Source organism: Anabrus simplex, chromosome 13 (assembly GCF_040414725.1).
Source record: "Anabrus simplex isolate iqAnaSimp1 chromosome 13, ASM4041472v1, whole genome shotgun sequence".
In the NCBI taxonomy this organism is placed as follows: Eukaryota; Metazoa; Arthropoda; class Insecta; order Orthoptera; family Tettigoniidae; genus Anabrus; species Anabrus simplex.
In genome coordinates, this window is record NC_090277.1 from 100491215 (window position 1) to 100517504 (window position 26290).

The 26290-nt window shown below is 37.4% G+C and overlaps 1 protein-coding gene across 1 annotated transcript in view; it reads right to left on the minus strand.

Moving 5' to 3' along the window:
* LOC137502886 (origin recognition complex subunit 1-like) overlaps positions 1-26290 on the minus strand; it is a 69304-nt gene that overhangs the window by 11558 nt on the left and 31456 nt on the right. Inside the window, exons 6-9 of the mRNA XM_068230069.1 lie at positions 25189-25297; positions 9234-9410; positions 7153-7302; positions 2888-3003 (exon numbers count right to left, since the gene is read on the minus strand). Coding sequence (XP_068086170.1) covers positions 2888-3003; positions 7153-7302; positions 9234-9410; positions 25189-25297 — 552 coding nt within the window. The remainder of the gene's footprint in view (positions 1-2887; positions 3004-7152; positions 7303-9233; positions 9411-25188; positions 25298-26290) is intronic.

Sequence of the window (26290 nt, forward strand, 5' to 3'; positions counted from 1 at the left end):
TGAACACCACTGGCACCTAGCACGGTAACCACGCTGCTTCCCTTCACCCCAGGAGCGTGCATGAAACTAGACCTTCAACATCTGTGTCCTTATTATACATCGCTAGCCGCGGCGGTCGATTGTACAGTGCCTCTGTGTAACGCCGCTGGTTGTCAGAAAATAGTGAAGACAGAATGACATTCTACAAGCCACTACAAAAACATTTCTCAAATCCACAAAATGGCATCAGAACATTAGGCCTACTCTCGAGCTAATTGCAAGGTTGACCATAATGATTTCTGAGCCGCAGCTGTGTAGGAAATATCATTTGAATTGTAATAACAGGATGCGACCCTGAGAATTCTTTGAAAGGCCACGGTTACTCAGTGACGGAATTATAATGCGTCTACTGTACCAGGTGTGAATAACAATAACAGTTTTATAGTAAGCAGAAATACTTTTGCGATGGATCATCATATTGCAGAGACCCACGGAACAGGTATTGCCAGCAAATTTTCAATGGGTTCTCGTTGATATTATGATGCCAATTTTAAGTTAATGGTTATTAAACAGGCGGAAATGAAGAATGATTGTACATCCACAAGAAAATATGTTCAGCGTTAGTGTGAAGCCAAAGATAGTTAAAAAAAAATGCCCACAAAGGACGATTTACAGAAGTTGAAGATGAAATTATGAGGTATTTGTGTGAAAAATGCAAGGACAGAATGGCCATATCACAGCACACAAAACCGGGCTGTGCGCTTTCATCCGGGAGATAGTAGGTTTCCCCTTTTCACACCAGGCAAATGCTGGGGCTGTACCTTAATTTTTTTTTTTGCTAGGGGCTTTACGTCGCACCGACACAGATAGGTCTTAAGGTGACGATGGCCTTAATTAAGGTACAGCCCCAGCATTTGCCTAGTGTGAAAGGAAAGGCCTAGGAGTTGGAAGGAAGTGGTTTCATTTTCACACCAGGCAAATGCTGGGGCTGTACCTTAATTAAGGCCACGGCCGCTTCCTTCCAACTCCTAGGCCTTTCCCATCCCATCGTCGCCATAAGACCTATCTGTGTCGGTGCGACGTAAAGCCCCTAGCAAAAAAAAAAAAAAAAAAAACAAAAAAAAAAAAAAAAACAGCACACAAAACTCGCTGACCTTTAACGTCCGCTTCTTTATTATACAGTACCTCGCTAGGCACTGAAGCCGACTGAAACCGGCAAGCAGCAGCCTGTTGTACCTGCTGTTTAGTAAGTTTTGTAGACAACAGGAATACTTTTGTGATGGATCGTCATATTGTAGGGACCTGTGGAACAAATATTGTTGTCAAATTTTCAACGGGTTCTCTTCGATATTATGATGCAAATTTTAAATCAATGGTTCTTAAACACACGGAAATAAAGAATAATATTGTGAAACAGCACGAAAATGTGGCATAACTAAAGCCAATGTTTGGCATTGGCCTGAAGACAAAGGTAGTCTAAACAAGCATACTTGTAGAAGAAACTCATTCAGTGGCCCACAACAAGGACACTTTAAAGAAGTCAAACATGAAACTGTGAGGGACGTGCGCAAAAAACGCAAGGTCGGAATGGCCATAACATAAGGTGCGATATGAATGCGGGCTCACAAACAGGAATTCCCTGAACTTTCAAAGGCAGTATACTTGTGTGTGTTAATTTTATTTCTCAAATTAAATTTGAAATTTGTTATAAATATAATTATGATTTCACAAAGCACATTTTAAGCCGGATTTAATTTTTTTGAAGGAACAAATGGGGATCGTCTTGCATTCAGGGTTGTCTTGGAAACATGGTATTTCATCAGTGGTAATGAATGCAAGTTAAACGTGGAAAATTATATTGAAATAGCATCTGTAGTTGGTAAGCTGTATAACAATTTGAATTTTTATAAATTTAATACCTTTAAACGCCTACCATTTAAGTTGTTCTTTTTTATACACACAGTACTGCAGCAAGTTCTGTCAGGACATTTCTAAATGCGCAGTAGTATGGTAATTGTGGATAAAAAAGTGTGGCAAAGCTGTATGTCGTCACCCACAAGGTCACCTTCATGACTCTGCCAGTAACTGGTTTGCAGTGTGCCAACAGCAGGTAGCAGTGAAAGATGGATTGGGGAGCGTATGAGAATTGTATTGCTGTTTTGGCATTATTCACTGTGGAAAACGAGCTAAGGAAATTTTTTCTATGCTGAAACCTCTCAGTATCAATGAATGATGTGTGTTTCAGAGAATAGCATGGTTTAAACAAATAGGTGCAACTGATTCAACGCAATCCCTTGCGTAAACAAACAATTTTGCCTAGTGAAATGAAGATATCTCTATGAACTACATCACATATTTTGAAGAATGATTCACGTGTTCGTGCATATAAAAGATACACATGGCATTTACGAACTGAAAAATTAAAGGGCCAGTATCGGTTTGTCGCTGCTGGTGTCTGGCCTAGTAGAAGTCTGGACCTCAATCCATTGGATTATTCTCTGTGGCAGAAACTTGAGGCCACAACATGTCAAAAATGGCACTGCAATATTGAGATGTTAAAAAAAATCAATCAAGTCACTGGATACGATTAGTGCAGCTATAGATAAATGGCCTCAATGTCTTTGCTGCTGTGTTGCCGTACATGGTGATAATTTCAAGTAAGAATATGTTCGCCGTTTTTCAGAATATATGTATTTTAATGGGTTTGCGTAGTCTTATTTAGTAGTTATATGCAGTGAAAGTATTGACAGAACTTATGGCAGTACTATGTATAATTATATAATTATGTTACCATATGTTTCCTTTTTCAGATGGATTATACATTCATTTTTTCAAATTTAGTCTCGACAGACTGAAATGAACAGTTATAACATAAAAGGTGTATAATACTGATCTAAATTCCCCATACCTAGCAACAAGCTGCACAGCATCAGCATCAAATGCCTGTATGCCTTCCAAACGAGACTGCACTATCTGCTCGAGCTGTCTGAAAGTGTACGGCTGGAATGTGAGACGAGTTAAACCCTGAAACAAGCAATAGAAATGTTAGTGTCCTAAGAATTATTATAATAAAGCAAAATTTATACACACCGCTTTTTGTTATAACTGGGTTGAAAAAAATGTAAGCAGGACAATGTACAAAAGTAGAGAAATAAAACAAGAATTACCATATAACCTTGAATACTGCCTGCACTTTTTTTTAACAACACGTGATGCCTCACGGTTGATGACTAGAGAGAGAGAGAGAGAAGTGAATTGTTTAACAACTTGGAAACAACTTCGTTCCATTGGAATTGGGAAAGCTTTGCCCCAGCCATGCAATCCAGACATCTCTCTGGAGAGATTAAATGCTCATTTTGCTGAAATAAAAATTAAACCAGAAATGCAGACAATATCACAGACTATAAATTCTCTTCTGAACCAGCCACCTTCAAATAGACCATTCTTTGAATTTTGCAAAGTCACAGAGATTGACATGAAATGCCTAATGTTTAATTTTAATTTTAGTAGTATTTATTCTGTACAGTCATTATTAAGCAGGTTCTTCAACAGCTGAAGATAACCTATTTACAGGTTGAAACTGGTAGTGTCTTTTTATGTAAATAATATTGACACTGTGTAAAATAAATTATTGATTAGGTGGAGAACTCATCCTTCATACTTGTGTACTGTGCTTACGTTATTTTGTATCATTCAACTTCTAATTTGTAACGACAGTTTTAAGATACGACTAAGAATATTTATAGTGCTTACGTTATTTTGTTTCTAGTTTGTAATGGTAGTTTTAAGATAAGATTCTGAATATTATTCTCAGATGTACACTGTTTATGAAGTGTGGTGTAGTGTAAGAGAGGATGATGAGTCCTAACCGCCACTACAAATAAAGGCAAATATAACAATATTTTATGAATTAGGCCTACTGTACAGACGCACAGTGGTTTGCAGGACATTCGGTTATGGAGAAGAAGAAAGTCAGACAGTTTACAAATAATGAAAAATTAAAGTTTATTGAGAAAGCGGATGCTAATCCACACATAAAATGTGTGTAAATTGCCCAGATGTTGGACATTCCTACGATAATACGCAAGTGTAAACGACGCGTATAGTTTGCATCCAAGAACGTTTTTCCCTGATGTTTTGCTATGTTGATGTTCTTAAAATGCATTGTTCCTTAAATTTTTATATCGTGGTCTCATAATACATTGTTCCAAAGACCTGTCAACATGGCAACAGCGATTTCATACCATGCAACTTGGCAAAAGCTGAAATCTCTCTCCGTCGCTCACTTCCCCGTTACCGGAACCACACGGTGTGGCAGTTGATTAATACTTTGTGTTCTGAGTGAAGAAGCATCAGTGGCAAGAAGCGATGAATTCAAGCAAGCCTTTGCGGTTATTTACTGTGATTTGCTTACAGTTTTAACAGAAGCTGAAACTATCGGAAATCACGCCGCCGCAGAAAATATGATATTGATGAATCGTGTACAGTGGAACTTCAATAATTCAAACCTCAAGAAACCATTAAAAAATTTGAATTAACCACAAATTCGAATTAAACAAAAAAGTTACAAAAACAACTCCAACAATAGATTTTACAAAAGAAACTTCATCTTAGATATTATTGGCATATAAATATATATTTTATAATCTACTTTATCTGTTTATAGACGCAGTACAGTATTTAGTCTTTAGATATTAGGTAGGTACTGAAAACACCGTACTTGTTAGTCTTAACGCCATTAGAAATCGCATTTGCTCTTTGTTAAAAGAGTCAGAGATCATAGCTTGCTTTATCGATTTAATTCTCTCGCCCAAGATGTATGAATCTATATGATATAGTGACTGAAAAATAGAATCACTCACATTGTTCTGATTTTCAAAAAATAACCTGAGTTGATGGATGTAATTGGATGGTTCAGCTGCACTCGGGATCAGTCCTTCCTAGTCCTCTAAAGAATCTATGTCCTCATCTCCAGACGCGCTGTCTGCAGCTTGGTGGGAGTTGCCGATTGCCTCAGTGATTATGTCCGCGTCAGTGAGTTCGCCACACATAGCGACACCTTCATTAACATTGACAAGTTCTTCGTATGTGATAGGAACAGACACGATTTCCTCCCAACCGTCAACCAAAGGCATGGCTTTATCCACAGTCTCGTCGGCGCTTCTATCAAGAAACCAGCTTTCTTGAAACAGTTTGTGATTGTTTCAGCTGTCACCTGATCCCATGCTTGCTCATACATTCTTGAGGTATGGAGAATGTCAAATTAAATTTTAAGAGCGTTACAGTCCTCTGTGAGAATATTCTCAACAACAATTGCCTGTATAAGTGTTTCAGAATTTTTATGATACCCTGTTCCATAGGCTAAACAAGAGATATTGTATTAAATGGGAAATAAATCACCTTCACGTTTTCCAAAGGCGGAATGCTGTTGTGAGCAGTGCAGTTGCCAATGAAGGGAGTAATATTCAGTTTTTCTTTGCAACACTTTTCATCTAATTTTAACAGCCACTTCTCAAAAATGTTACTTGTCATCCAAGCTTTCCTGCTGGATGCATACTCAACTGGTTTTGTTTTTTACATTTTTAAAGGTGTTAAATTGATAACACTGATGATTGACCTTAGAGTCTGAGAACCGGTTTTGGGATAAAATTTAGTGTGCTGATACGACCGTATATGATTAATTATAATAATAAGTACTACCATCAGCACTGTTAACAAGATGGCTTTGATATTTTATAATGATTATAATATGTACCCATAGCCAGTAGGTAGTAATGATCGGTCTTTGAATGTTAAAAACTTAGTGTGAAACCGCAAAATATTATATATGTACTTCATTATGGCAACCACATCACATACGAGTGTCGAAGTATTAGCCCCAGTAAGAATTGTTGGTAAATCTAAGACACTGAACGCTAGTCGAATTTAAAGCTTGAAAGTTTTGTCACCAAATGCAAATGGAAAATACTTCATGCAGTAGCGGGTTAAAAATCCTTCAATTTTTGGAGGGTAGCACGTTCAAACATTGTGTCTCCAATGTGGTATGGAGGGGTTCTTCCAGACTATCACTGCTTCTGTGCCCAATCAACTTTCATTGATCACAAAGTGCAAGGGATGGCAGACCTGATACTGATCTGTGTTTGCTTGTGTCTGGTTTGTTTTATTTGTAGAGACTGACATTAAGTCTAAGCCACATTTTAAGTTATTTTTTTGTTCAGTTCTTCAGCTAGAGGAATAATAACCCTAACTCGGCCAAGATGAACCCAGAGCCCTCTGAACCGAATGCCACTCATCCATTCTATTGTAGCCACTGGAGATAAGTTGTTGGGCTGTTTTCACCTACAGTGACTGTGACTTTAGGTGCTGGAGTCTCACCACTAAACCTCCTGTGGGTGGGGGGGGAAGAATACACCCACATTATCCCATCCCTACTGCGACTAAAAGTGGCCCCAGGTTGGCAACCACTGAGCCCTTAGCTGAGTCCTGGCATTGCTTCCACTTACTTATGCCAGGCTCATCACTTTCCTCTATCCTCTCTGACCTTCTTTGGTCAACTCTTGTTCTTTTCCAACCTCAACGGTATTAGGTTTGCGAATCCTAGGGAGTAATTCATTTTCACGTCTCCGGGGTCCTTGTCTTTCTTTGAATAGTGCCTTCTTTGTTTTGAAGTGTTGGACCCATTCCATTTTCCCCCACTCTGAGTAGTATTAACAGAGAATGGTTGCCTAGTTATACTTTCTCTTAAAACAATAATCACCACCACCACCACCACCTCCTCTCGCTGCTAAATCTCTGTGGATTGGGAGGGAAAACTTTCTGAGAAACTTTGATGTATTTCTGAACAAGATTATTTTATAAAATTCAGGAAACTGAATTGTCAAAAATTACCCGTGTTTCGCCCCAGTGCGGCATGGGCTCATCAGCTGGATACTGCACCTTCCCAAGACACTGGCCCACTACAAGCTATCCTGCGATGAGCATCACACAGTGCCGACATATTAGGGGAGAATTACATCTCCACTTACTATATATGCCCTACCGGGCTAGTATGACCAAAAATATGGTTTCCGATTGAGAGCTAATTTTATTTAGCTATCTCAATCGGAAGCCATATTTTTGGTCAAGATTATTTTGTCTTCCTTTCCCGGGTTAAATGAGGATAACAGTACTCACCAAACGACTTGTGACACGCCCCTTCAGCATTCTCTCCGGCATGTCCATGGTGTTGGCAATGGTGAGAACAATCAACCGTGAGCCCACCTTTGTAGGCCAGTCCAGCAAGTTGTACACAACATCCTCTCTTTTTGTCCACAGGATGTCCAACTGTAGAAAAGCAAATCAAAATATAATCATGAAAAAACTCCTACATCTGTTGAATCATAATTTGAGACACGGCACATTTCACTGTTCTTACAGCTACACTATTGCAGTATCCCCTTTCAAAAACAGTGCGCAGAAGTTCTTAAGCCACTGCATTCTTATGACGGATTTGTTCTGACTAGGGCTGCCCGATGCTCCATTTCCCCCCAGAATTTTCCATTCTTTCTGGATGTTATTTTGTTCCTCTGCTTATTACTTGCCAAGATTGACAGTTCTCCACTTTTTAAAAATTATTTCTGCTTTGAAACCAATATACACAACTGAGACAATGTTCATGAAAACAATATTTTTCAGTGGTAACATTGTCTAACCTGATTCAGAGCTATGTTTGCTAACATTGCATAAAAATTAAGACTGTTATAGGAAAAGCACAGTGACAGGTCAGAGTGGGAGGAAAGAGCAAAAAAGACAGGACAAGGACAATCTCCACGTCTTCAAACAATTGGTCTCCTTCCTCATCAACCCCAGTTCTTCTACATCAGTCTCTTTTCAGCTCCCAAAGAGCTCGTTTCTGCTTGCCGGCTTCACCAGGAGGGCAGGCATCAACACTTAATGAGGGGCGGTCTTGACTTTTTTTTTTTTGCATTACGTCGCACTGATATAGATAGTTCTTATCGCAACTATAGGACAGGAAAGGCCTAGGAATGGGAAAGAAGCGGCCATGGCCTTAATTAAGGTACAGCCCCAGCATTTGCCTGGTGTGAAAATGGGAAACCACAGAAAGCCATCTTCGGGGCTGCCAACAGTGGGGTTCGAACCCACTATGTCTTGGATGCGAACTCACAGCTGTGTTGTCTTGACTGATCTTCCTTCTTTATGCGGGATAAGTATGGGATGAGAAAAAGACATATGGCATACAAGTACAGAAAAAAAGGAAGAAACATAAGATAAATACAGGTTGTGAAAGAATAGAAAACAGGACAAACACAAAAGGAGAAAATGATCCCAATGGGATTGTACAATAAGTATAGGAAAAGAAAATGACAATATTGAGAAATACGGTATGAAAATCAGCGTGGACAAGAGCAAAACAGAGGAGAAAGAAAAGGAATTGTTAGTATCAGGGAGCAAAACCTCGAGGTTGTTGAATACTTCAAATATTAGGAAAGTGAAATAATGCAAGATGCAATGTTGGATAAGGAGATCAGCATAAGGGTACGTTCTACCAGAATGTAAGGAATTTAGTGTGGAACCGAGAAGTTCAATCAATACTGATCTGCATTTAGGGGAAATACGTAGAAATCCACTTGGTTGCCAGCCATTAAGGCTTTACGTAGGTAGTTCCCTTCCCTGTTCCTTCTTTATTGTTATTTCGTCTCAGTGTTTTCCAAATTCGTATGTTCCTCATCGTCAGATGTTTCATTCCAGACTTGTGTCAATGTGACATACACATGTTATGTGATCCTCTTAGACTGATTCTAATGGTTCAGTCAGCTTCCGCTTCGAACGCTAGCGCTGTACCGCACCCGGGGAGCCATCTGGTGACAAATGAACGTACCATTTCCACTTCTATTATAACGTCTAAATTCAAAAGCTCATTGGTTAAGAAGCCTTTCTTGTGGGCAGTCGAGATTTTCTTCTGATGACGCAGAGCACAGTTCTCTGCGAAACGTAAAGAATTTCACCTTATTTTCTTGACACGGCATAAGCCCAAAAGCCTATAAGCACGGGCTGTGAAAGCACCAATGGCAACAAACAAGTGTCAAATCAGATGTGTGTGTGTGTGTGAGAGAGAGAGAGAGAGAGAGAGAGAGAGAGAGAGAGAGAGAGAGAGAGAGAGAGAGTAGAAGAACGTCAGTAGATCATCCACAACTCCAGTAAGTCCTAACACTCCTATTACTGAAAATATAACAGGTGTGTGTTCCTTCACTTACCTCATCAACCATGAGGACAATGGACTTGTTGGCTTTCCGTTTTGCAGAACGAGTGAACATCTTCTCCAGCGTCCGCTGAGCCTGCTCAGCCGTCGCCTTCTCGCCAGTCAGGGCCTTCAGGATGAAGACGTAGGCCTGTCGTGGTTCTGTCAGTCCCATGGCATTCATCTCGATAAACTGCATAATGAATCAACATCAATAATGAGCTAATCATTCTGTGAGCTTGCTATTCTGAACATTCATTTTTAAAATAAGCCATGTGAATGTAAGGATGGTTGGGACTGGACTGATAACACTGTGGATGGATTAAGTTTTCCACAGAGTGTCTTGGGCATCCAGGAAGACAGTCAATCCATTCCTTGTCTTTTTACCCTTCATTTTTTCCCAAAACTATTCCTATATCATATCATCGAATTTAAGACATAGCAAATACCATATGTACACTGACGACCTATAACTCTACACGAGACCTTCAGGAAAATACAGACTTACTAAACATTGACTTACAGACTGTCAGTGACTAGTCTGCTACACTCGGCCTGAAAATGAAGCCTACAAAGTCACAATTAATCCTTCTTGGCCATCAAAATCGAATGACAATTATAAGTAAATATATGCTGTCCAGAGTAATCCTTCAGAATATTTCAATTCCTTTGTATCACAAGTGAAGAATCTTGGCGTCATCATGGACGAACGCATGACTTGGTCTGGACATACCTTACATATCTACCAAAAAGTTATCTCAGCTTTACATTCTTTATTATTTATTTATTATTTACATATTTTACGCCCACATTGGAGCACTTAAATCAATACATTTGAGTTAATTTCTTCTTTTTCTTCTCCCAGAACTTTCTCATCCTCTCCGACCTGGAACCCCTTTGTGTGTCCGATATAGTGTACTGTTTTTAGTTTGAGACCTATGCTTTTGTTCTTCAAAATCATCTTCTCTTTTCTATCTTTCATTTGTTGCCGAGTTATACCCAATTCTTCCAAATCATCCTGAACTTCTTTGAACCAATTATTATTGATTTTATTTTTCAAAAAGTAATCAAATAGTTGTTTCAATATCCTGGTGTCTGGTAATCTCGATATGTGACAGAAAAAGGAAATTCTTCTTTTACACATTGTAGATATTATTGATTCACATTCACGATAGACAATGTTGTTAGGCAACAATCTCCACTGTCCATCAACTTGGTGTTTTTTATTAATAATTGTTCTATGAATTCTTCTGTCAGTTTTCTGTAATTTGTCTGTTGTAGATTTTACATTTAATTTGAATAAAGTTTCACTAGCATACGTTGCCTCTGGTTTAACTATGGAATTATAGTGTTTCAGCTTAGCGTTTATCGAAAGAGATTTTTTTTTATTTTATAGGTTGGCCAGGTAAGTCTTTGTGCTTGTTTAAATTTAGTTGTTCTGTGTTCTATTGCTTCTTTTTCATTTGTGTTCCATGTTGTTATTTCCCCAAGATATTTGAATTTCTGAACAATTTAAATCTCTTTATTACTGTTCAGTTGAATAACTGGTAAATCAACTTTAAAAGTTGGCATCATTTCTGTTTTTTCAAATGAAATTTGTAATCCCATTTTTTTGGCTATAATTTCTAGTTGTTCAATTTGAAATTTAGCCTCTTCTATTGTATTTGCAAGTAATGCTAAATCGTCTGCAAAAGCAAGGCAGTTGAGTTTAATACTTCTACTGATCTTGATAGTTGGTTGGCATTTCTTGTTCCATTCACACATAACCTTCTCCAATGCACAATTAAATAACAATGGTGGGAGTCCGTCTCCTTGTCGAAGTCCAGTTCTTATACTGAATGATTCTGATAATTCACCTCTAAATTTAACTTTTGCTTTCGTATTTTTAAAAGTCATACTAATGAGGTTAACAAGTTTTTGGTGTATTCCAAATTCTTTAAGGCTTTTTAATAATGATTCACGATGAACACTGTCGTATGCTTTTTAAAAATCTACAAACGTGATGACTAGACCCTTACTTCGAACTCTTTGGTGCTTCATTATCCATTTTAAACTAATGATTTAATCTGGACAGCTTCTACCTGGTCGAAATCCTCCCTGATATTCTCCAAGTTCTTGGTCGAGTTGTTCTTGGATTCATGTGTATATAATCTTGGATAAAATCTTGTATGTAATATCAAGCAAGGATATCCCCCGATAATTATTTGGATCGGAGCGATCACCTTTCTTATGCAGCGGGTGGATTATCGCTGTATTACATTCCTCGGGAAGCTTCTCCGTGTTCCAAATATCAATGATGTATTTATGTAGGTTTTGAATAGTCTGATCATTAACATTCTTCCATATTTCTGCTACTATTTGATTCTCTCCTGCTGCTTTGTAGTTTTTAAGTGCATTAATTGCTGTTTTCACTTCGTTGTTAACTGGTGGTATAATCTTTTGTAATGAAGTTTGTTTTTTTTTTTTTTTTTTTTTTTTTTGGGTTACGGTCAAATTCTAAATGTTCCACAGGATCCTCACAATGATGTGAGGCCACAATTGTCCCTAAGGTTAAAATGCGCTCAAAATGCATGTGTGAGATATATATGCAATTTAAGAAAATATGACCCACAAGACATCATCTTTCCTAAAACTAGAGTGATCGCGACTCCATGTTTGTCATAACCATCATTCTTTCTCTCTCCTCCACCGAGTTCTTACTACATCTTCTCCATCTTGCCTTTCTTCACGTTTCCAGTATTTCTCAAATGTTCATAACAGAGATACAAGGGCTCATACATCAAACCCGCTCGTCATTCCGCACCATCAAACTGCCCCGCATATAATAACTCATTTTCTGTGTTTGCTGCTTGAGAATGGAACCGTTTACCGGATGACGTCAGAGGAATATCAACCACAGGGTCATTTAGAAGAGCGAAGAGGTACAGCAGGATACGAGTAAATTGTGCATTTCTAATCATGCTATTACATTACTATCACTAGCTGCTGCTGTTATTATTATTATTATTATTACTAATTATTGTTGTTGTTGTATGTATGTATGTCTCACTGGGGTGGAATTTAATTTCTGTTATAAAATATTTTAACTGTGTTTAACTGTTCTTTATTTAGCCGTCCATTGCAAAGTAATGTGTAGCACAAAAGCCGAGGGCCTCCCGTCCACAGTGTAGTAAAGCGTACTTGTACTTCTAGTCGCATTTATGAGCCATTTATTGGCAGATAGACAAATATAACTTGCTGTTACTAGCATGTGCACTTCCTAGAGACGAAAGATATTAGTTTTCTTCTTTTAAAACCTTAGAACACTAAATACAGAAGGCAATGACATATTGTAAACATACATGTCCGCGCTTTAACGTGAAAATGTTTTAGGTGATAAGGTGCTGTTGTGCCCCAACTTACCTTGTGTACCAGCCATTCACATTACACTACCATCCGTCGGACTTGTTTTCCACAGACTGACTGCCATTTGGAACGATCAGCTGACTCTCCCACTCACCTGACGTCGCTCTAATGTCTCACACATTCTACAATGAACTGTTGATCATATGAATACGCCTCACCTCGCCCAGCGGGGCAGGTTGAACGAGAGGCTGTTCCCCACTGGATGTGAGAGCACATCGCACTGGACAGAGCTGATTTTCTAGTCCCTTCGACTGCTGCTGTTTTGGCTTCAGGTGAGACATAGGGATCAAGTCATGTAAAAGCATGGTGCATTCATATTTCTAAGTAATGACGGAGTTGGGAGAGTCACACAATTACACGGCACTAAGATCCATTTGTGTTTTTGGCTATTGATTTTTAACGCAAGCTTGGACTTACACGCTTTACCGTATTTTGAACTACTCCACTCTTCAAGCAAATTTTATCTTCATGTGCCTGCCGTTACTCCTATTAGAACTCTTTTCGCGTCAGTCATGTCTCTCGGTCCCCTCATTGCCATCCCGCCTCCACCCCTCATCATGCTTGAAATTTTGTACGATTGTATGGTATTAGGTATTTAAAATTTAGGACTGACTTGTAATGAACTTAACTATCGTTTGATCAATCTCACTGTTGATTCTTTGAATTATGTTACTTATTCAGTTAAATTGATGAGACTTGTGAACGATTTGGCATAAGTGTTTAACCGACCGACCGACCGACCGACCGACCGACCAACCGACCGACAGATAAATAAATAAATAAATAAATAAATAAATAAATAAAATAAATAAATAAATAAATAAATAAATAAACAAACAAATAAATAAATAAATATTAATATTTCTATGTTCATTAGTTTTTGTACAATATATACTTTTTTTCATAAATGTCTGCATTTTTAGAATGATGGCTGAAAAGAAGTCCTTTAATTCTGGGGGAAAATATGCTTTAGAACATGGGCGGGTGAGGGTTAATTATGACAGTAGTAATGATCATTCTATACTCTGCACTGCTTTATTTCTAAATTGATGCTTTGGCCGATTTTTGCTCTGTCTGGTGGTTACGCGCTGAAACATAAGACATCCAACCAATCCCAAGCTGCCATATATCGACAGAGTGTGATCTCGAAACCTAGTTGACTGCGCTAATATTTACATTCACCACGTGGTTAACCTATCTGGCTCAGCTTGTATGGTATTCGGTACGTTTCGCGATCTTTTGCATTTTTCTTCATTAATTGTTTTTTTCCATATTAGTCTATCTCTCTATTACAGTACAATATAGTGTTGTTTAGTTTAGCATAGCACAAGTTAGTACCATACAGGTTTAATTGTTCAGTCTAATAATAGCTGTCATTTTATTTACGCCCGTGTATTGGTTAGTGTACTTAGTTTGTGCGTGTTTAGCATGTCTCATTGTAGATCGGGAAAGACAAGTGGCAAGAAAGTGACTCTGAGATCAGTGGAGTAGTCCATAACTTCCTTCCTCTGCCAGCCATTAATGGTGAGTGATGTGTTATTTCCTCATTCTCTTTTATTCTTAACTAGCTGATGTACCCGTGCTTCGCTACGGGATTCTAAGAAAGACTGTCTTTGTGGTTTTCCTAACTACAGTTAGTTATCTTAGGCCATAGGAAAGTAGGGATTAAAAGCAATGCTTTCATGTAAAATATTTGCTCAAATGAAAAACTGCACGTTCTCACTTTTAACGAACAGTACTACGATGCCGATTTAACAGTCCACTTCCAGAGCTGGAAGGATCAGGCCGGAGACAGCCATGAAAACTCCTCTGCCATTGTTCCGTTAAATATACACACTGCTCATTCCAATCAGTGCCTCAAGGTAGGGACTGAATAGCTCGAATGCTATGATGAACCAGTTTGTTACGTACCAGTAGTATCAGAAAATGTATGAACCAGAGGAATGGCATGCTTAAGAAGTAAGTTATATAACTCCCCAGCTACTTCCCACCAATATTCATGCAGGCTGTTATACTCAGTACGACCGGGCAGGTTGGCCGTGCGGTTAGGGACACGCAAAAGTGAGTTTGCATTCGGGAGGTAGTGGGTTCGAAAACCACTGTCGACAACCCTGAAGATGGTCTTCCGTGGTCTCCCATTTTCACACCATGCAAATGCTGGGGCTCTACCGTAATTAACGCCAGGGCCGCTTCCTTTCCACTCCTAGCCCTGTCTTATCCCATCATCACAATAATACATGTGTCGGTGCAACACAAAGCAAATTTAAAAAATACTCGGTATACAGCAGTAATACCATCTATCGGACATGACTGGCAACAGAAGACACAAAGAACATCATAACAAACAATGGTCAAAGTAACGTTTTTGTTATTCAATGTTATGAGCTTTCTGTATTGTAGGCCTTCACATTTAGTTTTCTTTCGACTCTGTAATATTAGGGCGTCTTACGAAATTATTTGTAGCGTCGACTGTAATTCCTTATTCCCCGACTTTACATGAACGATTTTCAGTAAATTCTGTCTATTCATTTTCTTGTGATTTGGCACTGATGTGGACTTAGCAACAAAAATCCAAATTCATGAATATCTCTGATATCATACCCGGTACGGTAAAAATGTACAATTGATGGTTATGAATTTCATGTTTTTGGTCCGTATTGAACAATATATAAGTAATAATAATAATAACTTAAATGTTTCCACCTTTTCAATACAATATATTCACAAAATTACAAAATTATACGGTACTAGTTTCGACCCATCTAGGGGTCATCATCAGCCGTATTGGAGCAAAGATCATTTGTGGCGAAATCCTAAGACAATATTATTTTAAAGAATAACAAGTGAAATGAGATGTTATGGTAATAGTTAATAATACAAGGAATATACATAATAAGAGGTTTTTAACAAAGAATAAAGTATAAATGGGGTGTTGTAAAAATTATAATCATGGAAATCAGTAAGTTCTTGTATTGAAATGAAATATGGCTTAGGAAGAGGGCTTAAGGTGGGGCTGAAAGATGTGGGAGAAAGTGTAATTGTCTTGGAAAAGTACCTTTGATTAAATTTAGGATTGAGTTTAGGTTGGCTGCATTATTGTTTCTGAGGAAAGTGATAAATAGATCGAAGAGTATGTTGGGTTTCTCTGAGATTTCATTGAGATTGTGACTGGCATTAAAGTATTGGTCTAGGTGTATGTAGTAATTTTCCATTATGTTCAGTAAAGGGCCCTTGTTTGCTAATACGAGGATGTCCATGTCTTGTTCAATATTGGTGAAATTATGGTTATAATCTTGCATGTGTTGGCCGATGGCTGAAAACTTGTTGTATTTTATTGCGTTAGTGTGCTCGTGGTATCTGATAATGAAGTTTCTCCCGGTTTGCCCGATGTAGGTTTTTTTACAGGTGGTACATTTGATCCTATAAACTCCTGATTTTAAAAAACTGCTGGTCTTGTTGATGTGTGAAGTATTGTATAAAACATTCATGTTCTTATTGTTGGTTTTGAAGGCTATTTTAACGCCTTGTTTCTTAAAGATGTTGGTTAACTTGTAGATATCATTGTTGAACGTGAAGGTGGAAAATGTTAGAGGTTTGGTTATTTCTTTTTTGAGGGTAGTTTTTGGGCGATGTTTGTGTTTATTGATTATCCTTTCTATAAAATGATTGCTGAAGCCGTTGAATTTTGCGATTCCGCGGATTGTGTTGAGTTCGTTTTTTAGATCTTTATTGGACATAGGTATGCTGAAGGCTCGGTGAACTAGGCTGTTGTATGTGGCTCGTTTGTGGGACTGGGGGTGCACTGAATCTTGGCGAATGGTGGAGGCTGTTTGAGTGGGTTTTCTGAAAATTTTATAACTGAAAGAATCTGAGTTTCTAGTGATGGTTAAATCTAGAAAGTTGATTTTTTGATTTGATTCGGATTCTAGTGTGAATTTGATATGAGGATCAATATTGTTGAGTCTTAAGAGGGTGGTGGGTGCGTTAATTGATTTCTCATTCATGATTACAAAGACATCGTCGACATATCTGGCCCAAAAGAGAATGTTTTCAAATTCGTTGTCAATTTTGGTGTATTCGAGGAAGTCCAGGTATATTTCTGCTAAGATACCTGAGGCCGGTGACCCCGTTGCCAAACCATTTTGTTGATATATGACATTGTCAAAAGTGAAGAAGTTATTGTCGATGATAAGTTTTAATATTGTGATAAAGTCTTGTATCTCTAGTTTGCTTAAGTGGCTGTTTTTGTTTAAATTGTTTATAATTATCGGAATTAATTTTGATACTTGTATGCTTGGGTACATGTTTACAATATCGAAAGAGTGGATGGAGTGATCCGGTTGCAAATTGAACTTGTTTAGTTTTTCTACTAGCTCAGATGTGTTTTTAATAGACTTTTTGGATAAGAATTGATAATTTTTTCTTAAGAAACATTGGATGAATTGTGTTGTTCTGTATAAGGGGCTCGGTCTATAGTTGATAATTGGCCGGATGGGAATTCCGGTTTTGTGAATTTTGGGAAGAGCTTTAGCAGTGGGGAGTCCTGGGTTCATATGTATGAGTTTGGATTTTTCCTGTTCAGTAAATAAAAATGAAGTGTTTTTAAGAGTTTGTTTAAGTAGTTTTTGAATTTTTTGGGTGGGGTCTTTTTTGATTATGGAAAATGAGCTGTCTGTGAAAAAGTTTTTTGTTTTTTCAATATATACTTTTTTTATCCATGATAACTGTTGCATTGCCTTTGTCAGCTTTGGTTATGATGAGTTCGTTGTCTTTAATTTTCTTCTTGAGGGCGTATATGCGCTTTTGTTCAGCAATTTTTTCTTTATTATTGAGGTTATTTGCGGGGTTGGTTAAATTGTGGAGGATATCAGTCAGTTTCCTTTTAACATCGGTTCTAACCTCATTTTGCGTGTCTTCCGGTATTTTGCTGATGGCTAGCTCTGATTCTGTGATCATAGTAGCGGCTATGTTGAGGCTATTCAAGTTTGGCCAGTTGTGTTTCGGTCCTTTGGATAAAGTTAAGTGTTCACTTTCACTTAAGGGCGTGTTAGATAGATTTACAACAGCTGGATGAAACTGCGTACGAACGAACGTGTTACTATTGGAGTTTCTAGTTTGTTGGTTATGTAGTTGGCAGTTTTTTAGCCTGTTGAGTTTATTCTCCAAATTTGACTGTTTTTTGGCTAGTTCGTAGAATAATTTGTTCTCTACTTCTTGATAGAATAGTGTCCATTGTGCGTTTGAAAGTAGTTTAGTCGCTGCGAGGTGAGTGTCGTATAATTTCTGATTCAAAAAATATTTCTTCCTATACAAGAATTTAATTTCGTCTCTTAACCATATTTTGTTTGTTTTGTTTTGAGTTTTGATGGTTTGAGGTGAAGTCCGATGTTTCTTTTTATTGCTTCTTAGAAAATTAGGTGTCAAGTTAAGTGATACACATTGCTTTAGGAAATCGATGTCTTTGCGTAATTTGGCTATCTTTAATTTTAGGCCTAGATATTGAAAGGCTTTCTGTTTTGCCTGGTAAGCTACATCATTGATGGTTATGAATTTCATGTTTTAATTTTTACAACACCCCATTTATACTTTATTCTTTGTTAAAAACCTCTTATTATGTATATTCCTTGTATTATTAACTATTACCATAACATCTCATTTCACTTGTTATTCTTTAAAATAATACTGTCTTAGGATTTCGCCACAAATGATCTTTGCTCCAATACGGCTGATGATGACCCCTAGATGGGTCGAAACTAGTACCGTATAATTTTGTAATTTTGTGAATATATTGTATTGAAAAGGTGGAAACATTTAAGTTATTATTATTATTATTACTTATATATTGTTCAATACGGACCAAAAACATGAAATTCATAACCATCAATGATGTAGCTTACCAGGCAAAACAGAAAGCCTTTCAATATCTAGGCCTAAAATTAAAGATAGCCAAATTACGCAAAGACATCGATTTCCTAAAGCAATGTATATCACTTAACTTGACACCTAATTTTCTAAGAAGCAATAAAAAGAAACATCGGACTTCACCTCAAACCATCAAAACTCAAAACAAAACAAACAAAATATGGTTAAGAGACGAAATTAAATTCTTGTATAGGAAGAAATATTTTTTGAATCAGAAATTATACGACACTCACCTCGCAGCGACTAAACTACTTTCAAACGCACAATGGACACTATTCTATCAAGAAGTAGAGAACAAATTATTCTACGAACTAGCCAAAAAACAGTCAAATTTGGAGAATAAACTCAACAGGCTAAAAAATTGCCAACTACATAACCAACAAACTAGAAACTCCAATAGTAACACGTTCGTTCGTACGCAGTTTCATCCAGCTGTTGTAAATCTATCTAACACGCCCTTAAGTGAAAGTGAACACTTAACTTTATCCAAAGGACCGAAACACAACTGGCCAAACTTGAATAGCCTCAACATAGCCGCTACTATGATCACAGAATCAGAGCTAGCCATCAGCAAAATACCGGAAGACACGCAAAATGAGGTTAGAACTGATGTTAAAAGGAAACTGACTGATATCCTCCACAATTTAACCAACCCCGCAAATAACCTCAATAATAAAGAAAAAATTGCTGAACAAAAGCGCATATACGCCCTCAAGAAGAAAATTAAAGACAACGAACTCATCATAACCAAAGCTGACAAAGGCAATGCAACAGTTATCATGGATAAAAAAAGTATATATTGAAAAAACAAAAAACTTTTTCACAGACAGCTCATTTTCCATAATCAAAAAAGACCCCACCCAAAAAATTCAAAAACTACTTAAACAAACTCTTAAAAACACTTCATTTTTATTTACTGAACAGGAAAAATCCAAACTCATACATATGAACCCAGGACTCCCCACTGCTAAAGCTCTTCCCAAAATTCACAAAACCGGAATTCCCATCCGGCCAATTATCAACTATAGACCGAGCCCCTTATACAGAACATCACAATTCATCCAATGTTTCTTAAGAAAAAATTATCAATTCTTATCCAAAAAGTCTATTAAAAACACATCTGAGCTAGTAGAAAAACTAAACAAGTTCAATTTGCAACCGGATCACTCCATCCACTCTTTCGATATTGTAAACATGTACCCAAGCATACAAGTATCAAAATTAATTCCGATAATTATAAACAATTTAAACAAAAACAGCCACTTAAGCAAACTAGAGATACAAGACTTTATCACAATATTAAAACTTATCATCGACAATAACTTCTTCACTTTTGACAATGTCATATATCAACAAAATGGTTTGGCAATGGGGTCACCGGCCTCAGGTATCTTAGCAGAAATATACCTGGACTTCCTCGAATACACCAAAATTGACAACGAATTTGAAAACATTCTCTTTTGGGCCAGATATGTCGACGATGTCTTTGTAATCATGAATGAGAAATCAATTAACGCACCCACCACCCTCTTAAGACTCAACAATATTGATCCTCATATCAAATTCACACTAGAATCCGAATCAAATCAAAAAATCAACTTTCTAGATTTAACCATCACTAGAAACTCAGATTCTTTCAGTTATAAAATTTTCAGAAAACCCACTCAAACAGCCTCCACCATTCGCCAAGATTCAGTGCACCCCCAGTCCCACAAACGAGCCACATACAACAGCCTAGTTCACCGAGCCTTCAGCATACCTATGTCCAATAAAGATCTAAAAAACGAACTCAACACAATCCGCGGAATCGCAAAATTCAACGGCTTCAGCAATCATTTTATAGAAAGGATAATCAATAAACACAAACATCGCCCAAAAACTACCCTCAAAAAAGAAATAACCAAACCTCTAACATTTTCCACCTTCACGTTCAACAATGATATCTACAAGTTAACCAACATCTTTAAGAAACAAGGCGTTAAAATAGCCTTCAAAACCAACAATAAGAACATGAATGTTTTATACAATACTTCACACATCAACAAGACCAGCAGTTTTTTAAAATCAGGAGTTTATAGGATCAAATGTACCACCTGTAAAAAAACCTACATCGGGCAAACCGGGAGAAACTTCATTATCAGATACCACGAGCACACTAACGCAATAAAATACAACAAGTTTTCAGCCATCGGCCAACACATGCAAGATTATAACCATAATTTCACCAATATTGAACAAGACATGGACATCCTCGTATTAGCAAACAAGGGCCCTTTACTGAACATAATGGAAAATTACTACATACACCTAGACCAATACTTTAATGCCAGTCACAATCTCAATGAAATCTCAGAGAAACCCAACATACTCTTCGATCTATTTATCACTTTCCTCAGAAACAATAATGCAGCCAACCTAAACTCAATCCTAAATTTAATCAAAGGTACTTTTCCAAGACAATTACACTTTCTCCCACACCTTTCAGCCCCACCTTAAGCCCTCTTCCTAAGCCATATTTCATTTCAATACAAGAACTTACTGATTTCCATGATTATAATTTTTACAACACCCCATTTATACTTTATTCTTTGTTAAAAACCTCTTATTATGTATATTCCTTGTATTATTAACTATTACCATAACATCTCATTTCACTTGTTATTCTTTAAAATAATATTGTCTTAGGATTTCGCCACAAATGATCTTTGCTCCAATACGGCTGATGATGACCCCTAGATGGGTCGAAACTAGTACCGTATAATTTTGTAATTTTGTGAATATATTGTATTGAAAAGGTGGAAACATTTAAGTTATTATTATTATTACTTAAAAATGTACAAGACATAAATGATCGGAAATGATGCTAAATTTGAAACTGGTTCACCTTTTTTTAACTGTTCAATTACATTAACTTTATTTTGTATGGTTAAAACTACAAAAAAATTTACTGCAGATTTCGACTCTACATTTCTCAGCTGTTAGAACGGAAAATAAATGTTCAACTTTATCAGTCACTCTCACATTTCCTTACTTTGCATGACAGTACAGAATGTAGCCTACCTATCTACCGCTAGGCTGGTTTCCGATTCCTGTGCATTGTGAAATATTTACGATGCAGTAGCCTGTGGTGAAAATATCTAACCTTGACAGAGAACGATATGAAAGATCTACGTACGGTACTCGGAGATGTTACACGCTACCAAATAAGTTGTAGGTATCATTCTGAAGTAGAAATGACCAGCATACCGTACTCTACACTCCGTGGGCTGGGAGAGGGCAGATTATAGTACATTATTCGTCAACAATGGAATGGATAATAAAGTTTGTGACCTTTGAATTTGAATAAAATCCCTTTTCTTTCATAACAGTTAAAAGTTAAATAATTTTACACAACATAAAATTATGTAGTAAAAATATGTATGAAGTCATGCCTCCAATGCCGATTGCCAATCTATGCGCGTGTATGTACAGTAGTTACTGTACATTACGAACGTGGATTCAGGAGTCGGAGAATCATTGTACAGTCACTCCAAAACAGAATACTGTATCAAGATACCTTGACGTCAAGAGCCGGGCTGAGTGGCTCAGACGGTTGAGACGATGGCCTTGTGACTGCAAACTTGGCAGGTTCGATCCTAGCTCAGTCCAGTGGTATTTGAAGGTGCTCAAATATGTCAGCCTCATATCGGTAAATTTACTGGCACATAAAAGAACTCCTGCAAGACAAAATTTTGGTACCTCAGTGTCTCCGAAAACTGGTTAGTGGGATGTAAAACCAATAACATTATTATTATTATTATTATTATTATTATTATTATTATTACTATTATTATTATTATTATTATTATTATTATTATTATTATTATTATTATTATTATTATTATTATTATTATTATTATTATTATTATTACTTGATATCAAGAGTACACTCATTCAGTTTTGGAGCAACTGTACATTGCTTTTTAAAAAATCAAGATTTTTTTTGGCGACGGATAATCCGCAGAACAGTTAATCGAGGGACGGATAATCGAGATTTTACTGTATCAACAAGTCCTCAAAATGATCGTTCACTTCACCATCACACAGTCGATTCTGTAAAGTACAGATATCAACAAGTCCACACATGTATCATTCACTTTACCATCGTAAGGCAAGAATGACTACCCTCTCACTCAAGTTGATTCAGACAAGTTCAGATATCAACCAAATTCTCAGCTCACTATAACACTCACTCTAACCCACACTCTACACTCTCTTACTACACTGTCTCTTCTCTTAGCCTGTTAGCTTGATATTATACTGTTCCAGAAACAGCCTAGAAATACAGACTTCTGGAAATGTTCTTGCAACACTCTAAGTAGAATACATCCGAACATACAAGGAACAATTGATCGACCAGCCTCTCGATTGGAGTAGACCAAACTAGAATATTCAATTACATATACACAAACCATAGTGACAAAATCTACAAAATTCTTGATGTTTCTACATGTATCTAGATAATAATCATTAAAGTTTCCGTAAACCTCCATATGTATCAAAATTGATAGTGGATTATACCCAATATATGAATATCGCAGAGTTTTCTACAGGTTTCGACAACACAGATTTTGAGGTTAGACGCATTCACAATATGTACTTGAGGTTATACAAATGCACAGAACATACTTACAGGGTACAGTCGTAGCATTTAATAAAGGATAATTAAAACATAATTACTGAAGGATTTACAAGCGTTAGGTTATGAGTAGGGTGGCTAATACGACAGGCAATCCATCAATACTTCACATCACAACCTACATAGTTGTTAGGTTACATTGCATCACATATTTTGTATCACTAATTACACGACAGAGCCTCCGTGATTCAGGCGGGAGCGTGCCGACCTCTCACCGCTGGGTTTTGTGGTTCAAATCCTGGTCACTCCACGTGAGATTTGTGCTGGACAAAGCAGAGGCGGGACAGGTTTTTCTCCGGGTACTCCGGTTTTTCCTGTCATATTTCATTCCAGCAACACTCTCCAATATCATTTCATTTCATCTGTCATACATTAACCATTGCCCCAGAGGAGTGCGACAGGCTTGGCAGTCGGCACAATTCCTATCCTCGCTGCTAGATGGGGGCTTCATTCAATTCATTCCTGACCCAGTCGAATGACTGGAAACAGGCTGTGGATTTACAATTACATGACACAAATTTTTAGATGAAGCCCAGCCATAAGACATATTTATATATTTAAAAAAAAAAGATGCTGAGATTATCAGTTGGCATGTCTAGACTGGATTGTGTTTTCAATCTAGATATAAACAAACTATTTGGTATTGTGTTGATCCACGAAGAAATGAACGAGACTAAAGTAATCGCCACGTACGGTAATACCCCAGAAAGTAAATATCGCCGCCCGATGCTCTTCTTTTCTCTTTTTTGTAATGGCTGATCACTGCTGCCAACCTGCCTGGTTACATATTAAAATCACCAGACATAACCATAACAAACTAACCTCAATGTAAACACCGATAATGAATGTTTCCCTACCCTAGTAAATGATAGAAGTTAAGATAAAATAAATCAAGATATTCATAATTAAGTCGATTTTCACGCTCAATGAGCTCAATTAAGGAAATAAACACACTTGCACACTCAAATTAATGTCACATATATCTGTCTTTATTTTGATATACAGTAGGCGAACTTTAACCATATTCTTGAAAAGAGGGGCGTGTTAAAGGATGCAATTTATTTAATAAGTCTTTGCAGTGTGATTTTCAAAAGTTCCAGACATCCAATGACTTACCTTTCTTTTGCGCGAACATTTCCTTCTCTCTTCAATACGGTACCGGTAACCAGTAAGGAGAGAGATTATTGGGCATATTTTCAGCCTGCAGGCTGGTTATATCTTCAAGCTTATCAGGAAACATATAGGTATACTAATGTGCCAAGCTCCGTAAACGGAAATTAGGTCAGCTTTCAAGTTCACTGCGGATTTGAAAATAATAATGTTGTAAGTTCTACTGCCAAAATTTTGTCCCGCAAGAGTTACTCGTATTTCATGTAGCGGTAGATCTAGACATGAGACTGGCGTATTTGAACACTTTCATCACTTCACACAAACTATGTTATTAAATGCATTATCCGAACATGCCACAATTTTACTTACCTGGTATTAGCCAAATAGATTTACAATCACACAGAAAAAGAAAATATGCTTTAAATATTCTCGCAAATGTATCGCTAGTGACTTTAACGGCAATGCGGTGGCAACACGCAATTCACGCTAGAACAGTGATTGAACGTTGCCAACGTGCCAGATTAACGGTAAATGTAAGACGTCGTATCGGCAAGTAGGGTCCCTAAACTGTATGGTTACCGACACTGAAAAAGACCCAACAGCAAGAAAAGTAACTATAAATCGATACCTTAATATTACAGGGGAGAAAGGGTAAGGTTGCACCCTTAGGGTACGTCCTTACACGGAGAGGACTATAGACTAGGATGGTTTGGGCATGAGCTGCGAGCAGAAGCAGAAACAACTGCAAAGACTGGCTACAAGTTATAAGTTGTTAGACTAAGGGATGGTCACAAATAAACCACAGAACTACATCAAGAGAGTAAATCTACACACCATCATAGGCCTGATAACACACCTGGAAGTCTGGCAGATCCTTGCGTAATACAGCCTGGCGCAGACTTTCCATGACTTCCCGTACAGTGGCAGTTTTTCCTGTGCCTGGAGTCCCACTGATGTACATACAACTGCAACACGATAATGTACAAACTTTGTTAATTTTAGAAAAACTTAGGCAATGCTCTCACCACTTGAGACCTTTTAGTAGGTTCTTATTTATCACTAGGGGGCAGATGTGATAACCTAAAAAAAAATCAGTGAAAATGATCAATAAAATACCCTTATATTTATGGGAAAATACTATAAAATAAATTTTAAAATGACTTTAAAATATTTTACCAAATTGAATTCTGGTGACTGTGTAACAGTGTTATTACAAGGAATATGTTGTTGTACTCCTTCTCCAAGACTCTGTGCACACCATTCAGCAGATCTTCTGCGGACTCAGACAAAATATCATTGGCAGATCTAAGAGTTTTGATTTCCTCTGCTTAGATTGCGATTCCTTTCCCAAATTCCTTGTTGATTTCCTTTCCGGCATGTTCTATATAACCACTAAAATGGAGTGTGTGCACACTGCAGCCTTGCCTCGCTCCTTTCTGGACTGCAGCTTTTTTTTTTCTTTCTTATATATGCAGAGTGATCCCTTAATTAAAAAAAATTCAAGGGACCCAATTTCACCCAGTAAAAAATGACAATACTTCGTTCGGAAAAGAAGAGCAGCTGAAGAGAATAGTTTCAAGATGAAAAACTGACAAAAAAAGTCCTTTTCAAACATTTTTAAAAATGAACTAAGAAAAACATACACACTAGATATGAACAAAAGTGCTATATACAGTAGTATCTTGTTAATCCGAACTAGTTGGGACCGGAGTCTGTTCGGATGAAGAAGTTTTTGGAATAACCGGAAAATATTTTCTAATAGTACTATTATTGTTTTTACATCCCGCTAACTACTTTTAAGGAATTCGGAGATGGCTAGGTGCCGGGATTTTCTCCCGCAGGAGTTCTTTTACGTGCTAGTGAATCTACTTACGCGAGGCTGACGTATCTGAGCACCTTCAAATACCACCGGACTAAGCCAGGATTTAACCTGCCAAGTTGGGGTCAGAAGGCCACAG